This window comes from Mus caroli, chromosome 2 (genome assembly GCF_900094665.2).
Source record: "Mus caroli chromosome 2, CAROLI_EIJ_v1.1, whole genome shotgun sequence".
Lineage (NCBI taxonomy): Eukaryota > Metazoa > Chordata > Mammalia > Rodentia > Muridae > Mus > Mus caroli.
The window spans coordinates 98060037-98087254 of NC_034571.1; the positions used below are offsets into that span (position 1 = coordinate 98060037).

The 27218-nt window shown below is 38.2% G+C and overlaps 1 protein-coding gene across 1 annotated transcript in view; it reads left to right on the forward strand.

Moving 5' to 3' along the window:
• Nucleotides 1-4716: 4716 nt before the first annotated feature.
• Nucleotides 4717-27218, forward strand: part of Cstf3 (cleavage stimulation factor subunit 3) — a 74233-nt gene continuing 51731 nt past the window's right edge. Inside the window, exons 1-3 of the mRNA XM_021183871.1 lie at nucleotides 4717-4930; nucleotides 21607-21708; nucleotides 21830-21925. Of these exons, the coding sequence (XP_021039530.1) occupies nucleotides 4904-4930; nucleotides 21607-21708; nucleotides 21830-21925 (225 nt within the window). The 5' untranslated portion in view covers nucleotides 4717-4903. The remainder of the gene's footprint in view (nucleotides 4931-21606; nucleotides 21709-21829; nucleotides 21926-27218) is intronic.

The window sequence follows — 27218 nt, forward strand, 5'->3', positions numbered from 1 at the left end:
TGGGCCACCCCTGAGCTGATGGTCTTAGGCTCTTTAAGAAAGTAGGGGAAGTAGGAAGCCAGTAAGCAGCAATCCTCCATGGCCTCTGCATCAGCTCTTGCCTCCAGATCTAGACCCTGTTTGAGTTCTTGTCCTGGGCATTGTGGTGCACACTTTTAAAACTAGCACTGAGGAAGGCAGAGGCATGTGGGTCTCTATGAATTCCAGGCCAGCCTGGTCTACAGAGTGAGTTCCAGACCAGAACGGTCAGAGCTACATAGAGAGATCCTGTCTCAAAAACCCAAAAGGTGAATATTTTCTAAAATAAATGAGATAAAATTAAGCATAATTCCTGAAACTTGGTTGAATACTGATTTGTAGAAACCTCCTTTAAACACATTTTGGGGGTTGAGGATGTAGCTCAGCAGCTAGCCCTCAGAAGACGGTGAGCTTGATCCAACAGATATTCCCCCAAAATCACTCTGTTGAAAGAGATGTGAAAATGTAGATGTAAACTAGATCGTAATCGATGTCAGGAAATAACTGTAAGCTTTCATGGATATGATAAATGGTCTTGTGAATATGACGAAGAAAGTCCTTATTCTCAGAAAAAACAAACTGATTCATTTAGAGAATGAATTTAATTTACTTTTAAACTATTTTGCCAAAAAAAACCCCAAAATAACAACAACAACCACGAAACAACCAAACAACAACAACAACAGAACCCCCAAAACCAAAAAAAAACAAAAACCAAAAAACCAAAAAAAAAAAAAAACCATACCACCACCACGGGCGGTGGTGGCACACTCCTTTAATCCCAGAACTTGGGAGGCAGAGTTAGGCGGATTTCTGAGTTTGAGGCCAGCCTGGTCTACAAAGTGAGTTCCAGAACAGCCAGGGCTATACAGAGAAGCCCTGTCTTGAAAAAAAACAAAAAACAAAAAACAAAAAACCCACAAACTGCCGTGTGTAGTAGCACACCGAGGCAGGAGGCTCCTCACAAATTTGAGACTAATGCTGCTAAAATTCCTTCCAGGGGACAGACAGAAACACTGTGTACCCCTCCTCTTAGAGTCCCAATGATAAACTGAGGACATTTCCACCAACGTTCACCTGGTAGGAGACAATGCATTTATTAGGTTTACCAAAGGAGCAATGGCACAGGGGTTAAGGAGAGTCACATGGGTGAATTTAAAGCACTCACACTGGAAAGGCTGCACCCAGCAGGGATGATGGCTACAAAGATGGACCCCTTCCCTTCCTGTATCCTCAGATCCTTCTCTCAGGATCCAGAGGCTGCATACAATTAGGGCAGAACTGCATTTCAACTGTTTCATTCAACAGTTTGGGAGGAGTGGGAGGATACTCAGATAAGGGTCCTGAGACCCCTCCCAACTCCTCCTCCAGCAAAGATAAACAATCAATAGACCCAGCTATGATGATCTTTCGCAAGAAGGCCCAGGTGCTAGCAGTTAGGCATGAAGGATAGTCTGGTATTACACCACCCAAGGCTACATAGTGAGACCTTGTCTTAAAAAGCTAACAACCGCTGGGCACGGTGGCACAGGCCTTTAATCCCAGCACTCGGGAGGCAGAGGCAGGTGGATTTCAGAGTTCTAGGCCAGCCTGGTCTACAAAGTGAGTTCCAGGGCAGCCAGGGCTATACAGAGAAACCCTGTCTCTGAAAACCAAAAAAAAAAAAAAAAAAAAGCTAACAACCAACCCAAAACAAGGAAAGAAAACCACAAATATACCTGTAAATACATGCATATAAAGCAAAAAAATGCCAAAATGTTAATCTCCTGAAGTGGTAGGTCAGTCTGTCTGTCTGTCTGTCTATCATGTGTATCTGAAGTGTGGAGGTCAGAAGACCACTTGAACAGGTTGGTTCCTTCCTTCCACCATGTAGTTTGTGGCTGTCCTGTAGCTTGCTCTGTAGACCAAATTGAACTCAGAGGTCCATCTGCCTTCAATTCCTGAGTTCTTGGATTAAAGGCATAAACCCCCACTGCCTGACTCTAAGTCTGCCTTTTAATTACCAGAATTAAAGGCTTGTACTACCAGGCTCAGTTTGGGAGTTGTTTCAGGTAACATTCTTTCTAGGTTCTCTATAGACATGCAGAGATGGATTTCAGGTAAGCAGGTCTTTTAATAATGCTGACTACTTTCATTGAGGAGCCTCAAAGATCGTGATCCAGCAGCAACCCAAAGGAAATTCATTATTAATGTAGACTTTATAGGGGAGAGGTCTCTGAGTTTATCGGATTAATTAAGATACTAGATAGGATATACGGAATGTTGGGTTCTTGTCGTCTGGCAAGATCATCTGTGATCTAACAGGTATAATGGTATGCCTCCAGACCCAGTATTCTACAAGTGGAGTCAAGAGAATAAGGAGTTCAAGCTACATGAGACTCTTGTTTCAAATACAAATGCAAAGGACCAGTAAGGACTTAGTGGGTAATGATGACAGCCATCAAGCCTGACGACCTGAGTTTCATCCTAGGGACATTTATATTGTGAAAGGAGAGATCAGATTCCCATAGGTTGGCTGAACACACAAAAACAAATAATAAATGTAAAAAGAAAATTAAAATAGACAAAACCTGATGGGTGGTGGAGGCACATGCCTTTAGTCCCAGCACTCGGGAAGCAGAGGCAAATAGATCTCAGTGAGCTTGAGGCCAGCATGGACTACATAGGGGGAACTCTGTCTCAAGACAAAAATAACAACAACAACAACAACAAAACAACAACAAATCAAAACCCGAAACAACAAAAAGACAACCCCCCCACATGTAGCATAAAACCTAGAGATAACAAACTAACCTGCCTCCATTTTAGACTTGAAAGCCATCTTATAATAAAGACAAGCCATTCCTGTTTATGATTGGATCTTTGTTTCTCACCGATTGGGCTATGCCTCACCTATTATTTTAACTACTAATGGTTCTATATGGCCTATTCCAGGAAACGGCAACCGCACCTTTGTTTCAGGGGGTAGTTCTGATCACCTGGCAACCGCACCTTTGTTTCAGGGGTAGTTGTTCTGGTCACCTGGCAACCGCACCTTTGTTTCAGTGTATTGTGCTCACCTGCTGTTATGATCACCTTCTTTTGACCACCTTGTTATTATCACCTTGCAAGCCATGACTTTGTTTCAGGTTGTTATGACCAACTTGTTATGTTCTGCTTCAGTAGCCTCTCTTATTTGCCTGCAAAATCTTCCATTTGACAATTCTCTACTCTTCAACTATAAACACCTGTATCTTCCCCACATCCAAGGCCCCAGAACTTAGACCCAGAACTTAGAGACAGCCTGTGTGCATGAATTAAAAAAAAAAAAGTCTTGCTTTAATTAATTTGGTCATGATTTGGGTTGGTGGTCTTTCTCCTTGCATCTGCCTTGCATCTGTGGCATTAACAATAACCTCTTTAAATGTTTTGATGAATACACGCACACATAGGCGCGAGCACACACATGCACACATATATACACATAAGCTATTTTATATTCTGCACATTTTTGGCTTAATTTTATGGATATCTTTAGATTTATATATTTATCTTGTGAGTGCCTGTGTGTTTGTAAGTGCAGGAGTTTGCAAGCCATGTGTGGAGGTCAAGGAATAACTTTCTGGAGTCGGTTCTATCCTGTCAACTCATTGGATGCCAGGATCAAACTCAAGTTTTTTGGCCATCACGGCAAGCACCTCCACTCTTTGAACCATCCTGGCTCATTGTGGATATTTTTCTAAGTCAGTTACATCAGCAACAGTTTAAAAGGTTGACGCCCCATTGAGGGAGACTTCTGAAATATACAGACTCCATTATCAAATGTTGCAGTGACTCAATATATGTACATTTGATTCATGCATCTATTTGCTTAAAAAGATATATGCATCTCACTCTATGACCCTCGTCCGTGGGCTCTACAGACCAGGCTGCTCTCGAACTCAGAGATCTATCCTGCCTCTGTCTCCCGAGTATTGTGATTAAAGACTTGTGCCACCACCACTCAATAACCTCCTGGTTACTCTTAAGCCAAATAAGAGCTTTTACTTTTTTAGTTAAATCGCAGCTGCTGTTGCTATTCCTCTTTAGGCAAGGAAACAGAGACGCAGCTAATGCAAATTGCCCAGGTTACTCCTCTAGTAGGTGAGAAGTCTGGATGCAAAGCAACATTCCTTCGCCACTATCACCGCAATTTTGCAGATACGAGATCGTGGTGAGATGCTAAACTAAAATCCCTGGTCTAATAGTGAACCGTGACAGCAAAAGTAAAAAAAAAAAAAAAAAAAAAAACAGACTTGATATGTTCCTCTCATCCCCAAGAAAAGAAAACGTACAGAACGCGTTAGTAGACTCCTTATCCCCGAAACACCAGAGGTATTCACTAACTCTCAACCCTATTCCCTAAAATGGTCAGTTTGCCTGTACAGAAAGGATTAGCAGTAGGGCTTCAGCAGGGAGGAGCTCGGCTCTGCAACTCAGTCCTGAAATTCCAAAGAAGCGCGGGAGCTCCCAGGCCAATCGGGTGGATCTTTCCGGCCGGCCTCGGAAATCTGGACAGCGGCGTCATCAGTTCCGGGCGTGACGTTAGCCCACGCACTGAGCCCGCCCTCTGGGATCGCTCTGCGCTTGTGCACCTCCAATAATCCGGGAGTTAAGCCTCAGCCCCGCCCATTGTCCCGGAAGTGAATACGGAAGCGCCTCACACCCCCTCAGCCGGCTGGGGCGCAGCCATTTTAATTCAAATCTGAGTGGGCGGCGGCGGCGGTGGCGGCGGATTTGGCGGCGGCTTTGGCTCTGAGGGACAGGGGGTAGCGTTCCTGGTTTTGGTGGGGTTTGTCTTTAGTTTAATTTTCCTTTTCTAGCTTCCCTTTGCCGGCTGGTGCGTACGTTGTAGTCCCCCGAGGCCATGTCAGGAGACGCAGCCGCGGAGCAGGTGAGGAACGGGAGCGGTGGGGCCTCGTGGCGACCTCTTCTCTCTCCAGCCCTGTGGGTGCGAGCACCCCGTTCGCGTGAGCAAGGGCCCTGAAGAGCTAGTGAGCCCGGGGATCGGGAGCGCATCCCCCGAGGTCTCCCAGGTTTGGGCTTTTCTGTGGCGTTCGTACGAATAAGTATGGGACTTAGACAATGGCTGAGACGTCGCTTCGCCCTGGCCATTGCAGTTTCTTCGGTCGGGACGGTATTTCATACCACTTTAGTGTTCCGGTACAGTCCCAGATTGTTCTAAAGTGTATCTGCGCTGGCAGTGTTTCCCTCGTCTGCTCCCCAGTCCTCTGTCCCCAGAAATAACGAATCCAGTCTGGAAAATTCGGCCCCCGAGAGAGCGAAGGTTAAAAAAGCATGGCTCTTCCGTGCTTTGGGGGAATTTTGTGGATTCGCTTTCTTCCCCTCTCGTCTAAGAACACTTTGTTTTTGCTTTTACGACCACGCAAACATTGCAATTTGGTAAACTGAAAACTGGAAATGTGCTTTAGTTACTGTAGGCACCATCTGTTTGGATGATTAGATATGAATGATATATAAGTATTTTACAAATGGGATTTTTAGATAGGAGATCTCACCCTTTTGCTGTTTGGCTGTTTGTTTGTTTGTTTGGTTGGTTGGTTGGTTTGGGTAGGGTTTCACTGTGTAGCCCAGACTAGGCAGGACCTTCTGACAGGCTTGCTTCCTTGGCCTCCAGTGCTACCGTCCATCTCCATGTTTGGGTTGTTTTTCTCTTTTATATCCTAAATTTTGTAGGCTAGTGTTTGGCTTTTACTGTAAAAAACAAAACTGACTTTATGAAAGGTGTGTGCTTTGATCTTGATCCTCGTATATTTAGTTTTAAAAGAAAACAAAGTCCTAAATTTCCTATTGCTATAGCAACGAAATACGCTTGTATTTTTATTTTTCCCAAATCCCCAGCTAATAAAGTAGAAATTATTGGAGGTTGACAGATGAGGTAAAATAGGACTGTATGTTAATGAAGTGTAGGTAAATTAGAACTTAATTACTTTGGTGACTGTAACGCTTGAGGACCAATTTAATTCCAAGTCTTGGCAGTGCTTTTGCATTTTATCTAAAGTCAGGGTGCCCACGAATGCAATGTCTTTGAACTATTTTTCTAAAACTGTTTATTTTACTCTACTCTTACCGGGCTGGCATTTTTATTTTCTGAAAGTGAAGGAGTAGAGTTGAGGTTTCATTGGATGTGTCTGAAATTCGCTGTTTTATATAAATTTGTAAAGACAAAAAATTACCATGCTTTTGTTTTAGAACTGTGTGGGTTTTAGTTTTTGTTGTGGGTCATCCTGTTCCACCCCGGCTAGAGGTTGAACCCTGGGCCTTATGTATGCATGGAAGCAATCAACCACTGAGTTAAAAGCCTTACTAACAGAGTGTGTGATGATTTCTATGAGAACTGTGATGAGACTTTATAAACCTCCATTCTCCAAACCCCTTTTATTTTGACAGTTGCCCCTATGTAGTCCTGGCTGGCATGGAACTTGCTACATAGACCAGTCTGGCTTTGAATTAATGGAGATAGCCTACCTCTGCCTTGCTGAGTGCTAGGAGTAAAGATGGTACATCACCACATCTAGCCATTTTTTCCTTTTTTAATCTAGGAGTACTGTGCAACTCAGGCAGGTCTTGAACTCATTGCAATCTTTCAGCCTCAGCATCTGTAACAGGCATTCCTCCTTTGAATTTTATTGTGCAGTTTACAACAAAAGTTGAAGGGAAAACTCATGAACACTCATTATAATTTTCACCAAATCCAGCAGTGGTTACAGGTTTTGTCTCACACACACACACATACACACAAGTATATGTGTATATATAGTATTGCAAGTATGTATTCATACACATATTTCTTGTGGCTTAAAAGCTAGGAACTTCCTCATATTAGGCAAGCTCTACTATTGACGTATACCTCTAACCTTGATATATTTTCTTTCTCCATACACATTTCTTTGAAAGTTGACTTATCACATATCAGTCCAAACTATTTCAACATTCTCTTATATAATGACATTAATGCTTTTATGTAACTACCATACCATTATCCCACTCAAAATCTAGTAATACCTTATTGGGGAGTTGGGGGGAGGGGTGCTGCTGTTGTTGTTGTTGTATAACAGCTCTTGGTAGATCAGGCTAACCTCCAACTCAGAGATCTGCCTGGCTCTGCTTCCCAAGTGCTGGGATTAAAGGCATATGGAACCTATCCTGGCTTCTGTATTATTTTTTGAGATAGGGTCTTGTATACTTTGAGGGCAAACTGGCTCAGTTTGTAGCTGATAAATGACCTTGAACTTCAACCTCCCAAGTACTGATCATAGGTTCTTTCCAGTGCACCTGGCTTAATAATGATGTATTTCTAACATGTCCATATTCAGATTTGCCATTGCCTCGAGAATGTGATTTATAGGGCTATGGATGTTGCACAGTTGGTAAGAGTGCTTGTGTCACATGCACAAGGCTCTGGAATCCAACCTAAGTTCCTAAGCACTAATTAAGCCAGGCTTTGACAAAAGACGTGTAATACCAGCACTCAAGGAGTTAGAGGCTAGAGGATCATAAGTTTGGAGTCTTTGTTGGCTACATAGTAAGTTTAAAGGCTGTATGAGCTATAAGAGACTTTGTCTCAAAAACAAGACAAAACAAAAAACAACCAAACATCAAAATATAATCTAGGTAAAACACTGAATCCTGTATTTATGTAATTGCTTATCTCATAAACAATCTATTAGACTGTATCTTCTCACCTATGTTGTCTGTTCGAAAAGACAGTTATCATTTTGGGATTTTGTTAGGGGAATTTTTGATGGTGCTATTTAATATATCTTTTACTCTATTTCTCAGAGAATGTATAGTTAGGTCTATTCTCCATTTTGGTAGTTTTGAGGTTAATTCTTGGATAGAATATAGTACAAGTCATTTAAATACTCTTGTAAATGGATGTATGTGAGAGAGTGTGAGTGTGTATGTGAGGGCTTGTGTGCTTGGACTTGTGGAGCTCAGAGGGATAACCTTTGAAAGTAGATTTTCTCCTTCCACTCTGTAGGTCCTAGAGGTTGAACTAAGGCTTGATGACAGTCACCTTTACTGTGAGTCATTTTTTGCTACCACAAAAGTTCATGTGTGGTAGCATATAGTTCTGTATTCCCAGAACTCAGGTTGAGACAGAGAGGGTAGGAGACCATTGTGGATCATGGAGACCCATGGAGTCTGATTCCCCCTGGAGCTGGATACAGATAATTGTAAGCCAGTGTAGATGCTAGGAACTAAACTTGGCCCTCTGGAAGGGCAATATTCACTCTTTTAACTGATGAGCCCTCTCTCCAACCCCATTTAAAAAATGGAATTCTGTCTACAAAGCAAACAAGACAAGGAAGCACTTTTGCTGATTATTCCACTACCAATGATAGATAATATTTGCTTCCTTGGTTGGTGTGATGATTGCCACATGTCTTCATTGAAGTTTTTCCCTATAGTAATCTGTGTTGATACTGTCCTTAATAATCATCAGTTGACAAATACCATCCTCCTGCCTCTGCCTCCTGGGTTTACAGGGGGATGTGTTACCTGGCTTTTTTTTTTTTTTCTAAATGTGTTTTTGAGTGTTTTTCATTTTTGTATATGTATCACATTTACTCCAGGACCTTAGAAGGGGCTTTTGAACCCCTAGAAATGGAGTTACAATTGTGAGCTACCATTTGGGTGTTGGAAACTGAACCTGGGTCCTTTGCAAGAGCTCTTAACCACTGAATCATACCCCCAGCCTCTTAGTCCCACTACAGATTTTACATGGAAAGAAAGAAAGAAAGGAAGGAAGGAAGGAAGGAAGGAAGGAAGGAAGGAAGGAAGGAAGAAAGAGTGTAAAGTGTAGTGTATTTATCATAGAGCTTTTCCTCTGCCCTCATTGCATTGAGGTAAATCTCAGTTGTTGTGTTATGACTTTAGCTAAAGTAGTAATTACATGAGACTTTAAAAGTGTAATGGGTTTTAAAATGTGAATTGGCCGAACAGTTCTTGGTGTTTAAAACAATGGCCAGTGGAAATCGCTAGAAATTAAATACTAAAATGACTTCATATTACTGGAAGGATGGTTCCCTGGGTAAGAGGGCTCTCTATAATTTAGAAGACTGGAGTCAGTTCTTAATGCTTACATAAGGAGGCTCACAAGTACCTGTAACTCCAGGAACCCCAGGGGATCTAATGTTCTCTTGGTCTCCTTGGGCACTTGTACACGTCTCATGCACATAAATGAAAACATTTTTTTAAATGACCCTTAATTATAGGTGAGAAAAACCTAAATAGAACTGAAAACTACTAAGAGACAAGCTGTGATCCTAGCATTTAAAAGACTGAAAAAGGAGGAACTTAGGGTGGAGGCTAGTCTGAACTATACAGCAAGTCTTTCTCAGGAAAAAACAAAAAAAAAAGGAAGAATAAGAAAAGCATCCTTTTGTGACTGTCCTGGTTTTTTTGAGGTGTGTGTGTGTGTGTGTGTGTGTGTGTGTGCGTGTGTGCGTGCCATATAGATCAAGCTGATTTGGAACTTGTGGTGGGACTCCTGCCTCTGCCTGTCTTTTTTAACCAGAGGAGTCATGAGTCAGTGTTTTTCTGCAAGTGAAAAATAGCTTGCAGGCTAGAGAAAACAGGAAAAATATAATGTGGTACACTTGTTAATGAGAAGAAAGTTGAAAAATCTTTACAGTATTATCTGAAACCTAGTTTATTTTATTAGTACTTAGAATCTGTTTAAAAGTAACAGTATTACCAAATAATGTATAAGTCAGGGTAGATGTGAGTGGAGAAGATTGGGAAGAAAGCAGGATAATGAAATATAAATATGTTGGGCAGTGTATTTTTTGGACCCAGTTATTTTTATATGTATAATAAAATTTCTCCATTGTAACCTTTCTGTGTTCCTCTTGTACAATTAAGTACAAACTTAATTGAGCATATTGGATGAATAAAGTATATTACAGGACAAGTATCACATTAGAGTTAGACACTAGCTTGGATCTATGTTCCTTTGCCAATATAAATGAACTGAAATAATTTAAATTATTTTTGGTGTAAAACAATTTTGAGTAGGTAAATTGGTTTGATTTTAATATTTCTTAGGAAAACCAGACTTCTACTTTGGCAGTAATTGTTTCTAAGGGTACTAGATCTGTCCTTTGTTCTGTTTTGGTTGGTTGGTTGTTTACTTTTTAGAGTTACAGAGTTACTTAGTAGAGATTGTATTTGCTCTTTCTGAATATAAAGGAAAATATATACTAGGTAGAATGGCAAAAATCAGTGTTCAGGTGTTTTTATGTTTTACTGTTGCTAAAAACCAGTTCATTGTTTTAAGCTTTTCTATATCCCATATCTGCATTTTTCCCTTAAAACAGAAACCAGTTGTAAATTTGGGTCATTTTGTCTGGGCAATTGGCAGTTGTATGGGAAAAACTCTAATAAAAGGGGATCAGGGAGGTTTTACCTTTTTTTTTTTTTTTTTTTCAAATTTAGTTATAGGGTGTCTTTATAGTCGAGGCTGGCCTGGAACTCTTGGGCATTGAGTACTGAAATTTCAAGTATATGCTGCCTTACCTAGCTATTTAAGCTATTTTTGATTTGATTGATAATTTAATTCTGTAAATATTGAATAAAATTAGAATGTCAAGATGTAGGTTCTTTAATTTTCTAATGTTCCTCTTAATCTAGTGAACTAATAGCTTGGCTACTTTTGTTTGAAAGAGCCTAGATGGTCAAATTCCAAAAGGTTAAGTTTTTGCTTTTTTTGTTTAAGTGTATTTTTCCTTTTTCTTTTTCTTTTTCTTTTTCTTTTTCTTTTTCTTTTTCTTTTCTTTTTCTTTTCTTTTCCTTTTCTTTTCTTTTCTTTCTCGAGACAGGGTTTCTCTGTGTAGCCCTGGCTGTCCTGGAACTCACTTTGTAGATCAGGCTGGCCTCAAACTCAGAAATCCGCCTGCCTCTGCCTCCCGAGTGCTGGGATTAAAGGCGTGTGCCACCACTTGGTCTGCAGTGCTAGTTTCAGGACAGCCAAGGCTACACAAAGAAAACATGCCCATAAAACTAAAATAAATAAATGATTAAAAAATTACAAATAGGTCAGAGCTGCATTCTATAACTTAGAGTAAGTACAAACTTAATTGAGCATATTGGATGAATAAAGTATATTACAGGACAAGTATCACATTAGAGTTAGACACTAGCTTGGATCTATGTTCCTTTGCCAATATAAATGAACTGTGTTCTAGAAAAGCAGTCTGTATCTGGTATTACATAGCAATAATCCCTGCGATTTTTCCAAAAACAAAAATCCTATTCAATTTAAACACTTAAAAAAAGAAAAACAGTAAGGTATTAGTTGAAATATTAATCATATTCATTTCATAATTAATACAAAGGGCTGGGGATGTAGCTCTATGAAGCAATGCAAGAAAATCACCATTAAAAAAACTCTTGGGCTAGGGATATAGTTCAGTGGTAAAGCATTTGTCTAGCAAGCATGATGCCCAAGGTTCAATCCTCAATACTAAACTGCAGAAGAAAAAGTCTAGCTTGGTGCTCGCACAAACCTGTAATCTAGCATCTGGGAGACTAAAATTGAAGGTTACCCATAAAAAATTAAATCTCTGAGCTGAGAACATGCCTATAATCTTTGGCAGTTGGAAGATGGAGTTCAAGGCCAGCCAGTCCTGCCTTGAGAGCTGTACAGAGAAACCCTGTCTTGAAAAACAAACAAACAAAAAAAGTGCTGGAAATAAAGGCATGTGTCACCAAGCCTGGCTATTTATTTTTCTTTTGAGGCAGAGTCTTTCTATATATTCCTGATAGGCCTGGAACTTGCTGTGTAGACTATGTTTTTGGAAGAAGGTTGCAGAGAGAAATGACTTCAAATATGTACTGTCTGCAGTTTTCTTAATATTTTAGCAAAAATGCAGTAAGGATCATTTGGGTTTGGTACCACCTTATATTTTTTAGACTCATGATATTTGGAAAAGTATTTAGAACCATTAGAATAGATAATAGTTATGTTTTATGATGTTCCTGAGGTGATTTTTGTCATTATGTTGAACATTGTACAGTGAACATGCTTACACAAGCTATATGTTAGTTACATCATGGGGTTTTGAGGTAGGAATATATGTATTCATATATACATATATATAATAACCTAGGAATTCACTGGTAGTGAAAAATAAAGTGTGCAAGAGCAAATGATGCAGTAAGGAGCATTGCTGTTAGAGTATGATAGAGTACTTGCCTGGAATACTAAGGCATTAAGTTTGGAATCCAGGTGGGGATCCAAAAATCCATGGGAAAGGGGAAAGTGGAAAGAGAATGGAAGCTGCTTCCTGGCCTAATGAGGCATACTGGTTGGTGTTTTCCATTGTGTTAGGGGTGGAACTCAGGGTCTCAGACACACTAGTCATGCATTCTGTCTTGTTGGTGAGACAGGGTCTTACTCTGTAACCTGGGTTGCCATAGAATAAACTGTGTAGTTTAGGCTAGTCACAATCTCAGAGCAGTTCTGCCTCACTCAGTCTCCTAAGTACTGTTACAGGTATAAACCACCATGCCTGAATAATACTGTTGTATAGTAAACTTTTTTGACGTGGTCTGGCTATGTAGCTGATGTTGCCCAGAAACTCCTGATTTTCTTGTCTCAGCTTTCTAAGACAGGGTCTAACTTTGTAGCCCCAGCAGACTGGAGTTTACAGAGATGCACCTGCCACTGCCTTTATAGTACTTATATTAAAGGTATGCAATACCATACCAGGTTCACACCTTAGTATTTTGTTTGTCTGAGACAGAGTCTCACTTTGTAGCTCTGGGTGGCGGCCTGAAACTCACTACAAGACCAAGACATTGTAATCCTCCTGCTTTTGCCTCCTGAGCATGCACTATGTTTGGTTACCCCTTACTTTTTAAGTTTTTTTGTTTCTTTTTGTTGTTGTTTGATTGGCTGATTTTGGGGTTTTCAAGACCGAGTTTCTTGGTAGCCCTGGCTGTCCTTGAAATTGCCCTGTAGACCAGACCAGCCAGGAACTCACAGATTGGCCTGCCTCTGCCTCTGAATACAGCATTAAAGGTCTGTGCTACCACCATACTTTGAGGGGTTTTTGTTTGTTTGTTTGTTTGTTTAAACACTAAAAACAAATGAGTATGTGTTATTCTGTGCTATCTATTTTGATTAAAAATATATCTAAGTATTTAAGGCAGCAACCCAGTTGTTATATGTACTAGATCTTTGTTTACACTAGCCAGCATCACTTTAAACACCAGCATTGAAACTAATGATCAAGATGTCACTAAACTCAAAAGTGGAATTTTTCAACTTCATTATAGAGTCCTATTTGATATGTGGCATTGGTTAAAATACTATGCCATATACTGTTTCTCATAGTTGAGTTAGGGAGTCATTTTTGTCAATTTTTTATGTGCTTTATGAAAATACAGATGTCTGTGTGACAGTTTTCAGATTGCTGTCTCTGATTCTATTGATAGACTGAAATTTTTCACTTAAAATAGCTACTAAAAAGAGAAATGGGCTGGAGAGATGGCTCAGCAGTTAAGAGCACTGGCTGCTCTTCCAGAGGTCCTGAGTTCAATTCCCAGCAACCACATAGTGGCTCATAACCATCTGTAATAATGAGATCTGATGCCCTCTTTTGATGTGTCTGAAGACAACTACAGTGTATTCATATACATAAAACAAATAAATAACTCTTTTTTTAAAAAAAGAAAGAAAGAAAGCATGTACTTGAAGTGATTTTAAGTAAATTCAAGCTTGAAAAACCTGAGAATTTTAGGGAGGAGGATTATTACCTTAAATTTATTCACTAGCTCACACTCTATGATAGTCTCAGTATAGAACCAGCTGGCCTTGAATTCAGGTTTTTAGCTTCAGCTTCTGAAGTGCTGGGTTACAAGTTGAACCACCATGCCCAGCAATTAATTGCTTTTAAGTATATACTTGATAAAAATGAGTAGTAAAACTGCAAAGTATATGAATAGTATTTTACTGATTTTCCTTCTTAACTCTCCCTAAATTATAGTTAATACATTCAATAATGGAAAATACTTTATGAGAATTGAGGTTCATCTCTGCTTGTTTAGTAGGCCATGGAAAAGAGTTTATTTTCCAAGCATAGGTTTAACTCCTCTTAAATCTCCATCCCTTCTAAAAAATGATATCCTTTTCCTCTTAATATATATATATTTTGAGAAGGGTCTGTATGTAGCCCTCCCTGTCTATCCTATCCTGAAATTTAGAGATCTACTTGCCTCTGTTTCTCAGGTACTGGGATTAAATAATGGCTTGTGCCACTATGCCTGGATCATTCATATTTTTTAAAGCTTTTTTTTTTGGCTTTTCGAGACAGCGTTTCTCTGTATAGCCCTGGCTGTCCTGGAGCTCACTTTGTAGACCAGGCTGGCCTCGAACTCAGAATTCCACCTGCCTCTGCCTCCCGAGTGCTGGGATTAAAGGCGTGCGCCATCACGCCTGGCTTTAAAATTATTTTTAATTATGTGTATGTGTGTTGTGTATATTAGTACAATCCATCAGATCCCTCTAAAGCTGGAGTTTCAGGTGGTTGTGAAATGCCTGACATGGGTTCTGGGAATTGAACTTGGGACTTATGCAAGAACAGTAAGTGTTCTTAACCACTGAGCCATCTCTACAGCTCCCCCTCCCCCCCCCATGTATTACTTAAATGAATTTTATTTTCAGATCCCATTACAGACGGTTGTGAGCCACCATGTGGTTGCTGGGAATTGAAACTCAGGACCTTCTCTCCAACCTCACTCTCTTAAATTGTGTGTACACATATAGCCCAGGCTGGCCTTGGAGTTGCTCAGTTTCCCAAGTGTTAGGGTACAGGTGTGAGCCCATTTGCTTGCCTAAGTTAATTTCTATTTCACTTTGACCCCCTACGTAACAGCCCCTCCAGTTTACCCTGAATAATTTTTTGGAGAAAACTCTGTCCTCCTGTCTCTTTTACCTCCCTAGTACAAACAGAAAAATTGCATGTTTTCATTTATTTTTGTTTTTATGCTGGGAATTAAACCCAGATCCTCATTCATAGGCAAATGCTTTAGCACTGGGTTATTCTTTTTTATTTTTTTTTAAGATTTATTTATTTAATATATGTAAGTACACTGTAGCTGTCTTCAGACACTTCAGAAGAGGGAGTTACAGATGGTTGTGAGCCACCATGTGGTTGCTGGGATTTGAACTCAGGACCTTTGGAAGAGCAGTCGGCNCTCTTTTTTTTTTTTTTCGAGACAGGGTTTCTCTGTATAGCCCTGGCTGTCCTGGAACTCACTTTGTAGACCAGGCTGGCCTGGAACTCAGAAATCCACCTGCCTCTGCCTCCCGAGTGCTGGGATTAAAGGCGTGCGCCACCACGCCCGGCGCAGTCGGCACTCTTAACCGCTGAACCATCTCACCAGCCCAAGACATTTTTTTTTTTTTTTTTTTTAATACTTGTCTTGAGAGCTGAGGCTCAAGCATGGGCTTTAAGCTTGCTAGGCAAATGTTCTATCTACTACTAAGTCACAATACCCATCTCCTTTCCTTCTTTCAAAAGAAATGTTGTTTTATGTTTATGAGTTGTTTTGTCTGCATGTTTGCTGGTGCCATGTCTGTGCCTGGTGCCCTTGGAAGCCAGAAGAAGGCATGGGATCCTTTGGAACTGGAGTTAAGAGATGATTAGGAGTCACCATCTGTGTGCTGGGAACTGAACCCAGGTTCCAGGCAGCCAGGACTCTTAACGATCACCCAGATAAACAACTGTTGGTTGGGGAGTAGCTCAGTAGTAGAGTTTTTACCTGACATGCACAGTACCTAAATTTGATTGTTCTGTGTATAAAACAATCACAGCCATCTTTTTCTTTTTCTTTTTCTTGTAAAAGTACATTTTTATAAAATACATAGTGATTTGGTGGGAGTATTGGGGGGGGCTTTCAAGACAGGGGTTTTTTGTTTGTTTTTGGTTAGCTCTGGCTGTCCTGGAATTGACTCTGTAGACCAGGCTTCTGAGGTCAGTACTTTGAATATTTTAAATTCATTTTTAATTTCTAATATAAGCATTGATTGATAAAGCCTACATCTGTAAGAAGTCTCTTTGGCTATCTTGGCTAGGCAGAGTGAGTACTCCTTGGGATGCAGAAGTAGGTGGGTCTTGAACTGTATAGCTTGGGCTATACAATAAAATGCTGTCTCAAAACAAAGAAAAAAATATCAGTGTACTTTTAAAAGGGTGGATTGTATGGCATGTGATTCATGTCACAAAGTTATTACTAAAAATAACTTATAATGAAACCCGATAATTAATATAATACATAATATACTTACCATAACCTTCATTCTTGTAGTCAATTGTAATATAAATTGGGTTTTTTTTTTAAATGTATTTATGTATATGAGTACACTGTAGCTGTACAGGTGATTGTGAGCCTTCATGTGGTTGTTGAATTGAATTTAGGACTTCTGCTTGCTCAGGTCAACCCCACTCGCTCTCTCAGGCCCAAAGATTTATTTATTATTATAAATACACTGTAGCTGTCTTCAGGTGCACTAGAATGGGTGGTTGCTGGGGTTTGAACTCAGGACCTTCAGAAGAGCAGTCAGTGCTCTTACCTGCTGAGCTATCTTGCCAGCTTGTGATATAAGTTGTTATTCACAAAGAAAATTAAGTGATGGATAGAGCCCTGGGACTTAGTTTAGCTTTTGTTGTATTTATTTAGTTTAGGCTCCTACCCTTCTTGTTTGGCACTAGTGTTGCCGGAACACAAAAGCTGGAATTCGGAACTTTTTTTTTGAGACATGGTTGCACTATGGAGTTCTGGCTGTTCCAGAACTCAGTTGTGTAAACAGGCTGGCCTCAAACTCAGATGCACCTGCTTCTGTCTCTGAAGTGCTATGTGTTCAAGGCTACATGCTCTTTTGTTGAGCTGTGTAGTTGCAGTCTTAGTCTCTATTTAGTCTGAGATAATTAACTACTGCTCATTCAAACAGGAGCTTCTCTGACCAAACCTGGCAGTAGCACTAATATTTGGGCAAAACCATAATTATTTAGAGGGCAGTTTTGACAAGTAGATTATGCCATTTAACAAAAACAGTTGTAGCTTCCTCACAAAGGCCTGTGACCTTACCTGTCATGTCTATGCCACCGTGTCTCTGTTTTGCATATCCTAGGAAACAGTAGTTTTCCTTTGTTCCATAGTGTGACACATAAGTCACACTATGCCTGTGCTTAATGTTGCAAGAAGTGAGTTCTAAGTAGCTTAACTATTCCTTTGAGGTGAGTGCTGGGGTCTGAACACCAGTCCTCATGAATGCAAAGCAGGACAAACTTTGAACCATTTCCTTAACCTTCTTTTAATCGTGCTTTATTATTATTATTATTATTATTATTATTATTATTTTATTGTGTGTATGTGTGGTGCTCATGAATAGCAGTGCATAAAAGTTAGAGGACAACTTTTCTGGGTTCCAGGTATTGAACATAGGTTATCAAGTTTGCAATATTGCCAGCCTGCTTAGTGCCTAGTTCTTATCTAATTTTAAGTGTTTTTGTTTGTTTTTTGTGGCTGTGTGGTTATGGGTGTTATGCCTGGTGCTTAAGAAGATCAGAAAAGGCATTGGATTTCCTGAAAGTAGACTTACAAATTGTTGTGAGGCTCAATATGGATGCTGGGAATTGAACCTTTGTAAGAGTTGCAAGAGCTCCTAACCACTGAACCAACTTTTAGGCTGTTTTTAACCCATGATTTGAGGCCATTTAGGAACTTTTTTTTTTTTTTTTAAATCTTCCAGTCTTTGTTTTTATTTTCCGTTCACCCTACTCCCCATGATGGGGTCTTACTTCTGAAGCCTGGGGCTTATAATAGATCTGCCTTCCAAGTCCTGGGGATTAGAGGTGTGTGTAACCACGCCTGGTTGTAATTACTGTTTTAAAGTTACCTCAAAACAACACTTCTTGGTTATTTAATTGCTTTGTGTATATTTATGTGTTTTGTGGCATGGTATGTTCCCAGGGAGGTCAGAAGAGACTGTCAGATCCCCTGGAGCTGGCGCTACAGGAATTTGGGAAGCATGTGATTGTAGGTGCTAGGATGGGAAGGATTGGAATGTGGGTCCTCTGAAAGCAGCAGTTGCTCTTAATTGCTGAGCCATTTCTAGCCTGCTTTGTTTTGTTTTCTTTGAGGCAAGTTCTTTCTTTGTAGCACAGGCTGTCCTTGAGCTCATAGTCACTTTTTTTTTTTTTTTTTGCCTCCTCCGTTCTAACATTGCAATTATGAGCCACCATGCCCCTCTAAACTTTTTTGATTGTTTTTTCAAGTAGTAAATCTTTTGAAAGAATTCTCTACTTTGTCAAGTGCAGGTACTCCTTCAAATAACATCTAGAATATACTTCGCATTGAGCAAATATTTCTCACATGGATAGTGAAAATTCAGAGTTCTAAGGGTATGGTGTCCTAATAAGTATATGTGCCCCCTGCCAGCCTAACATGGCGATTGTAATGTGTTAGTACTTATACTTAACTGTTTTCAGTGACTCTAAATTTCATAATTTGACAGATTCAGACATGGCTATTTAAATTATCAGTCTTATATATGAGCCAGTAGGTCAGTAGCTGATTGTTTTCATGTATACTGTGTTTTCATGTATACTGTTGTATAGTAGTTTAAGTTGCCAGAAGTCAGCATCAGATATTCATGTTAGATTTTGGTCAATTTGGTCTGCTTCAGAATATCAGTGTTAGTTATATGACATTTCATTTATCCCATTGAATAAATTTCATTTGTTTTGGGTGTTTAAAAAGTTATTTGCCCTTTGTCCATCAGTGGTTCCAGGTGAACACAGGCTTTCTTTACTCTAGGCAGTCACTCTGCTATTGAACTATTTACCTGGCTGCATTCTCTCTGTTTTCTTTTTAAGTCCGTCGACTTTCACATTATTGACTGGACTTTATGCTAGTAAGCTTAGTGGCTGCTACTGCCCTTTCATGTGTGCTCCCCTCCCATACCCGCCCTTCTGAAAACTTCATTTTAGAGACAAGGTCTAACTGTGTATCCTTGACTGGCTTGGAATTTGCCCTGTAGACCAGGCTGGTCTCAAAAGCCTACAAAAATCCTCTTGCCTTTGCCTTCTGAGTTCTGAGGTTATGTACCCCATGCCCACCTGTGTGTTGGTTTTTCTTATACTAAATTTAAACTTGATGTAGTTAACTTTATTTAAAAGCTTATGAAAAACTTAAGATGAATCTCAGAATATTGTGTAGTTCTGTGTGTGTACTAAAGATGGACCCCAGGGTTTTGCAAAAGCTAAACATGTTTTTATCACTAGCAATATTTTTAACCCTTGTTTTTATTTTTTGGGCTTTTAAAAAATAATAATAATAAAAGATTAACTATTTTGGTGAAAAAAAATGGAAATTTGACTTTATCTTGATAAAATGGATTCCAGTTTTTTTTTTTTTTAACATTTGCTGGAAATCACCATTCTGATATAAAATGCTATCTCTATTATTTAGTGTTTTTCCATATATTTCCATAGTTTTGGGCCATATTGGTTCAGTGATTAATTTGTTACCATTACCAAATTTTAGTTGTTTTAATATGTGGCTGGAGTTACTTTTCTTAAGTTTCTTACACTAGTCATAAAGCTCTAATAGATTAGTAAAGGATAATTTTGATTTAGATTACAGAAGTCTTAGAATATCTTCAAGCCAGTGTGGTGGTTCATACCAGTAATACTAGTTCTTTGGAGGCTGAAACAGGAGGTTCACCAGCTTTCAGTGCCAGCCTGATTACAGAGTGAGATCCTGACTCAAAAAACAAAATGTATAAGTAGAAATTATTTCTAAGTAAATTCATATCTTTCAGTAGTTAAGGCTAATTTATTTCTAAGAAGAGAGTTTATTTCTCACAGGTAATTCTAAAAAGAAGACTTTTAAAATTTTTCCTAGATTGTTGCTTGACTGAATTATTTCTCAATCATTCACTTATAAAAGGAAGCAGTGCCAGATATTTTGGCAGGTGGATTTCTGTGAGTTCAAGGCCAGCCAACCTAGTCTATATATTGATTTCCAGGGCATCCAGAGATTATGCTAGCATTTGTAGACTTCTCTTTTAAGTGTAATTTTTCATTTTAATATGTAGGAATATTTGAAACAATTTGTATTCATGCTGCTTGGTACTAGGTGCTGCTTTTTTCTTTCATTTTTAGATATCTTTTTTTAGTGTGTGTGTTTTTCCTGCTCGTATCATGTGCACCATGTATGTACTTTATGCCTGTGCATTGGAACTGGAGTTATAGACAATTGTGAACTGTCATTTGTGTGCTGAGGTCTGAACCCAGGTCCTTTGGAACACCAGCAAATGCTCTTAACTGTTAAGGAATCACTCTAGTGCCCCTCTTTTAAGAGGTGTGGGCACGCAAGTGTGCAATGCTAGGATTTGAACTTAGGTCCTCAGATGTTTGATAAGTTCTTTAACAATACCAGAAAACTATATTCAAAGCACAAAGAAAATTTTCTGCAATAAAACTAAAACCAGTTTATTAAATGACTGAGAAGAGTTGGGGATGCAAGAAATTAAGTGGTAAAGTACTTGTCTAACTACATGTAAGGACCTGGTTATTAAGGCTCCGGGGACTGGGGTGGGGAAATGTGGGGGTGTTTGGAGAGTATAAGTTTTTAAAGATTTACTTGGTATGTTTATGTGTATATCTGCATAGGTTTACATGTATCATGTATATTCAGGTGCTCAGAGAAGCCAGAGGGCTTCCTATCTCCTAGAAATGAAGTTATAAGTAGTTGTGAGTCATTCTTTGTGGGTTCTGAGAACTGAGCTCAGGTCCTCCCTAAGAGCAACAAACAATCTTTACTTGTGAACTGTTTCTGGTTTTGTTTTTAACACAGGCTCTCACCTTGTATCCCTAGCTAGCCTAGAACTCTTTACCATCTACCTTCTTGTACCTCTTAAGTGCTTGGATCAAAGGCATATATACCACTATGCCTAACTTGGCTCTAATACCACCATCTAAATGGGATCAACATGAGTATTGGTTTCTTTTTAAGACAGGCTGTAATTCATGCTCTTCTATCCTCAGCCTCTTATGTGCTAGAATTACAAATCTATGCCTGACTTAATATATTTTAAGTTCTCTGTTGATTGCCTTCATCTTTATATGTAACACACACACACACAGCTGAGACAGTGTTATATAGCACAATCTGGCATAGAGTTCATGTAAAACTACAGTTGTATCCTTGAACAAAAATGATCACTCACTCTTTTTATGCAGTCCTGGCTGTCCTTGAACTTGTTATGTAGACCAGGCTAATCTCCCTCAAGAGATCCTCCTATCTCTGCCTCTTCTGCCTCTGCTGAGATTAAAGACATGTACCACCATGCTTACCTGTAACTTCTGATAAAGTATACTGTTCACATAGTCCACATAATGCCTTCTTTTTAAAATGACATTCTAATATTTTGTATTAACATTGAATAGATGTGCCTGTTCTTGACTTAACTGGACATAAGATTTCTAAAACAGTAACTTCAGTTTGTTATTCTTCTTTTTCCCCCTTCAGGCAGCTGAATATGTCCCAGAGAAGGTGAAGAAAGCGGAAAAGAAATTAGAAGAAAACCCATATGACCTTGATGCTTGGAGCATTCTCATTCGAGAGGCACAGGTTTAGTGATATAGGATTACATTTCCTTCTCTATGGGTCCAATCACACTACTTGGTTCTGCAGTAATAATATTTTTATACTCCTAACATTGTAAATGCTGTTTATTGGTTTTCAATTTTAGAATCAACCTATAGACAAAGCACGGAAGACTTACGAACGCCTTGTTGCCCAGTTCCCCAGTTCTGGCAGATTCTGGAAACTGTACATTGAAGCAGAGGTTAATATTTTATTTATTTTTTCTTATATAGCATCTGATGGCAATTACAGCTTACACTATAGTGATAGAAAGAAGTTAGGAACATAGTATAATCAGGACAAGGAGGATTTAAATGTCTCTGCCTTTATTTTGTAAAATAGGTATGAAAGAGTAATTAAAATGACTTTGAAATTTGGGTCTTTCACGAGCTGATGATTGTTGCATTTTGGAGTTGCAACAACATTAAAACAGTTTCAATGGTGTTGGAGTGCTTTAGCCTTTTATTTACTTGTCATGTGTCAATTTATTGCCTCCTGTGTCATTTATTTAGAACTCATTTGTCTTTTCCTATAACAAACTAATACAAAAATACAGAAATGCTGGCTTAGTTTTATAGAGTATTATAAATGTCTGGAAAAATGAAACATTTTGGAGAGTAATTATTTCACATTATAATTTTATGAGAAATGCATGGTTTGTCAGTTTAAGGACTTCAATAATTTAAAGTTAATTTTGCCATATGATAAAGCTTACATTCTACAGGAATAAGCTAATATGATCAGACTTTTTAACCATAATTTATCCCAATTATACTGATTTCTCTTTCCTTTTGTTTGTCTTAACTTGAAGTCAGACATGTTTATGTTAATGAGTAATGTCCCATTCTTGATTATGATTAAAGAAAAAAACCCCAAAACCTTATTTTTTAAAGACTGGAATTAACAGTCAAAGCTGTAATAAAGTGTTAATGTCCCAGTGTCAATTGGCACTAAGTAATCACTCACAGATTATAAATTAATGGAATAGAAGGGAGAACTAGAAATAGTTGGAATAGCCACACTTAAGCTGGAAATGATGACATTTCTTTTATTTATACTAATTTATGCAGTACTTTTAATATTTTGTAATATAAATTCTCAACATAAGTACTCTGCAGCTCTAACTGTAGCTGAAATTTGCTCTGTGGATCTTTTGGGCCTCTCTATCGTCAGTGATGCTGAATAGACTCTAGCACAGTATCACCTTTGGTGCATCCTCAGAGTGGTCCTGACAGCCACATGCTTATACAAAGGCTCAGCTGTACTCAACTGAAGCTGTACGTAGTTTGGATTGTGTTATTTGGGGGGAACAGAAATTACTGGGCAGGAACAGGAACATTTGTGTGGGTGTATGGGTATGTGTGTGTGTGTTTTGCATGTTTGTGTTTGTATGTGTGAATGAGACTGTAACTTAGGAGGAGTCTGGTAGTTTGACGCATAACCATATCTTTATGGTTTCATCACCTACCCTCTGGAGCCATTTTTCCTCTGTATATTTAAATCATCAAAGTGGATGGGCTTGAAACTCAGTAGGCCTGTCTTGAGTGTGCTGAAGACAATGCTGCTTCCTACTGCCTGATAAAACCAAGAACCTGAGTCACATGCACTCCTTTTACCTCCTGATCTTGACCTTACAAACATATTAGTTTGTATTTAAACTCACAAGAATCAAGCATGATTATGATCGAAAGATAATTATTTTTGGGAAACAAAGTAGGACCTTCTGAGTTATGAAATTCTCCAAAATTCAGATGCTAAACTGAAATTGGCAGTGAGGTTTTATGTCTGTAATTATAAACTTAAAAACGTTTTTTTTTTTTTCCATCCCCTTTTCTTCTCTAAGTATAAAATACAAACTGTATTCTGAAAAAGAATTGCCAGAGTAGACATTATTCCAAGGGGCTGAAAGTTATTGAAATAACAGTTTGTTTCATAAACCAGTTCAGAGCTGCTAGGAGGAGTTGCCTGGTTTATTTAATGTTTGCAGCTATTTTACACTCAGACACACACACACACACACACACACACACACGTATGTATGTATGTATGTATGTATAAGATAAAAGCACAAAAGATGTGTATGTATAAAAAAACTATTATTGAGAAAAAATGATACCAAATATATGTGTGTTTGCTTTTTTATATTTCTGGTTTAGGATTTACAATGTTAAATTAAATGCTGGTTTCAGAAATACCTAAGCTGTCTTTCTCTTTCCTGGTTTACTCTGCTTTTCACATTTATCTTTTGACCCACACAAGAAGCTAAAAGTTTCTTTGATCATGTCACTCAGTGTGACCTTTATTTTTGTTGAAGACATATAACCTATTTACAGTACTTATAATGCTATTCTATACTGTTTTATAACATCCTGTATGCACACTCAAGAAAATAAAGCTTTGTTAATACGTTGTTGTAACTCGGTATTTCATGGTGTGGCAATTATGATGTTACGTTTGTTTAATTCTGCTAAACTAATCTGTAGCTAAATACATTAGGGTTTTTTGTTTTGTTTTGTTTTGTTTTACTACTAGAACAAACATCTTTAGTAAATATGCTTCTTTAGGAAAAATGCTTCCCATGGAAATTTCTTGTAAATTCTGTTTCAATACAGAAAGAGCAAAGGAAAACAGTTTAGAAGTTATTTTAAGTTTGAAATGTGAATTAAAAATAAGAGTATATCTAAATAGGCCGGGCAGTGGTGGTGCACCGCCTTTAATCCCAATACTTGGGAGGCAGAGGCAGGTGGATTTCTGAGTTCGTGGCCAGCCTGGTCTACAGAGTGAGTTCCAGGACAGCCAGGGCTATATAGAGAAACCCTGTCTCGGAAAAAAAAAAAAAAAAAAAAAAAAAAAAAAAGAGGGCTGGCAAGATGACTCTGGGTAAGAGCACTGACTGCTCTTCCAGAGATCCTGAGTTCAAATCCCAGCAACCACATGGTGGCTCACAACCCCCCGTAATGATATCTGAAGCCCTCTTTTGGTGCGTCTGAAGACAGCAACAGTGTACTTATCTATAATAATAAATTCTTTGGAAAAAAAGAGTATATCTAAATAGTTATAAAAAAAAGTTTTTCTCATATCAATGACAGCATTGTATACATTTATTGATGTAAAATACGTGTTTTTACATCAATGGGATCTTTAATTTGTTACATGTTTGTTTTCCTATTTTGCTACAGTTTAAAAATATTGGAGGTAAATTCTAGTGGGTGGACATTTAGAATCAAATTGAGTATTTTTATAAAGTTTGAAAATTAGACTAATAAACTTACTGTGATATATAATATTTAGGACCACTTTTGTCCTCAAAATGCATTGTTTTTCTTTTGCATTTTGTAACTTCTATCTCAGAAGATTTTAGAAGAAAATAGAAATAACATGATAGTGAATTATCAGGAACAGTGTCTAAATATGACTGCCTACTTTTTATGTAAAAGGAACATTTTAGAGTATCTGCATCTTTATTGACTTGCATATAATGTCTTAAGTGAATTCTAGTCTTCTTTTAGCTTAAGAAATACAGCTTTTTCTTGCTCAGTATTTTAGGGTCTTTTAGCCAGGATGAGTCCCAGTGCTCTTTACAGAGCTACCTTTATTGGGAATTCAAGCTATTATGGAAATGAGGAACATTACGTAATTTTGCTATATTCCCTTAAATTTCTCTCCCTATTTGTGGTTTCTGTAGTTTTTCACATAATTAGGTGATCACTGTGACAACATGTAAGGTATAATATTTTATTGTTTCAAGTAATTTGAACTGAGCCACATTCATAAGACCTTGCAAATGAAAGGATGGTCTCATTGGTAGCTGAAGGAGGAAGAAGTTATGCTGCTGGTCATAGCAATGATGCACCTTGCTGTCTATGAAAGCTGTGATTTAATAAAGCATGTAGAGAGTTGATGGCTTTTCATTTAAAGATTTAAATGTGAGTTCTTTGATCTATACTTGTTTTTTCTTTCCTATAAATAGTAGGTTTTAAAGTATAATTTTTACTTTTCTCAAAGTAACCTTACTTGGAAAATGGAAATGAACTCAGGATGGAACATGAATGACTTAAATTGAAATAAACTTCTCCATTCTTGATTCTGTTTTAATGCCTTTACATACCACTTTAAATTACTGTATTACAATGTTTTGTATCTATTCAGCTTTATATAGCCCTATATTTAAAAATCTGTACTCTTTAGATCTACTTTTCCTGTTTGTAATAAATGTTGGTCCATGTCTGTGTGATTATTCAGATTTTACTCTAAAACTCTTCTTATTCTATTGTTTCACAAATTCATAAATATAGAGAAAAATAATAGGAATTACTTGCAACCACAACAGTGATCCGATATCTGAAAGTGCTTTGGTTAATTATAGTACTGTTTTACAAATGAAAGAAGTATTTGCATACTTACTGTTACAAATAGTAAATTATATTTGTTGCATCTTTTTCCTTTTCCTCACCCATTGGTGTAGCACTCATGTTTAAGTGTTGTCAGTATTATTAGCAGTCTATAGTTTTTTTCTCCTGTGATCCAGGCTTTTCATACTAAAACTGCTAAAGATAATAGTTTAGATAATAGTTTCTTTAAATAAAACCTATAATTTGTATCATCTAGGAAAGATTCTTTTCTCTGGCATTTAGCCATTTCTTGTTTTTAGGTAAAGTATTCTGCTAAAGTTCTTTAAAATTTTCAACTTTAATTACATATTATCTGTGTGTATGCCTGCTTACACTTGTGCCATTACTTGTCTGTGAAGGTCATTAGACAATTCTCTTTCTACCAGTAGGGACTAGGAATCAGGCTTAGATTGTCAAACCTGGTAGCCATGCAAGCAAGTTTACCCCCTGAGCCATCTCATCAGTCCTGGGTTTTTTAACTTATAAAGCAGAATTAAAGTGCTGGGTGGTGGTTCATACCTGTATTCACAGCACTTAAGAGGCTGAAGTAGGCACAAGTTCTAGAGTAGACAGCTACTAGTAATTTTCATCCTAGTTTGGACTACATTGAAAAAGACCTGTGTCAAATACTCAAAAAGAATCTGAAAGTGAAGAAAAGGACTAAATAGATTTATGGTACATGTACAGATCTAAAATTAACTGAACTAGAACTCAGATCATTCAATTTGAAGTTTTCCTGAAAATATTAGTGTTTTAGCCTGAATTTACACCTTTGTGGAATAGCACAGTATGTAATTTTTTTAAACTCAGAATGTAGGCATAGTCCTTTGGGATGGCTCAGTAGTTAATATCAAATGGGACTCTGGCTAAGGAGTTTAGTTTCTAGTACTGGCATCAGCAAACTCACAACTGCCTGTAACTCCAGCCCCAGAGAATCCAGTGGTCTCTTTTGCATTCCAGTGTCAACTGCACTCATGTGTACAACAATCCCCAAACAGACAGACATACACATAATGAAAATAAAATCAATCTTATTTTTAAAATATTTAGGTTTTATGTGTTATGACTGTTTTACATGTATGTATGTATGTATGTTGTGCATTG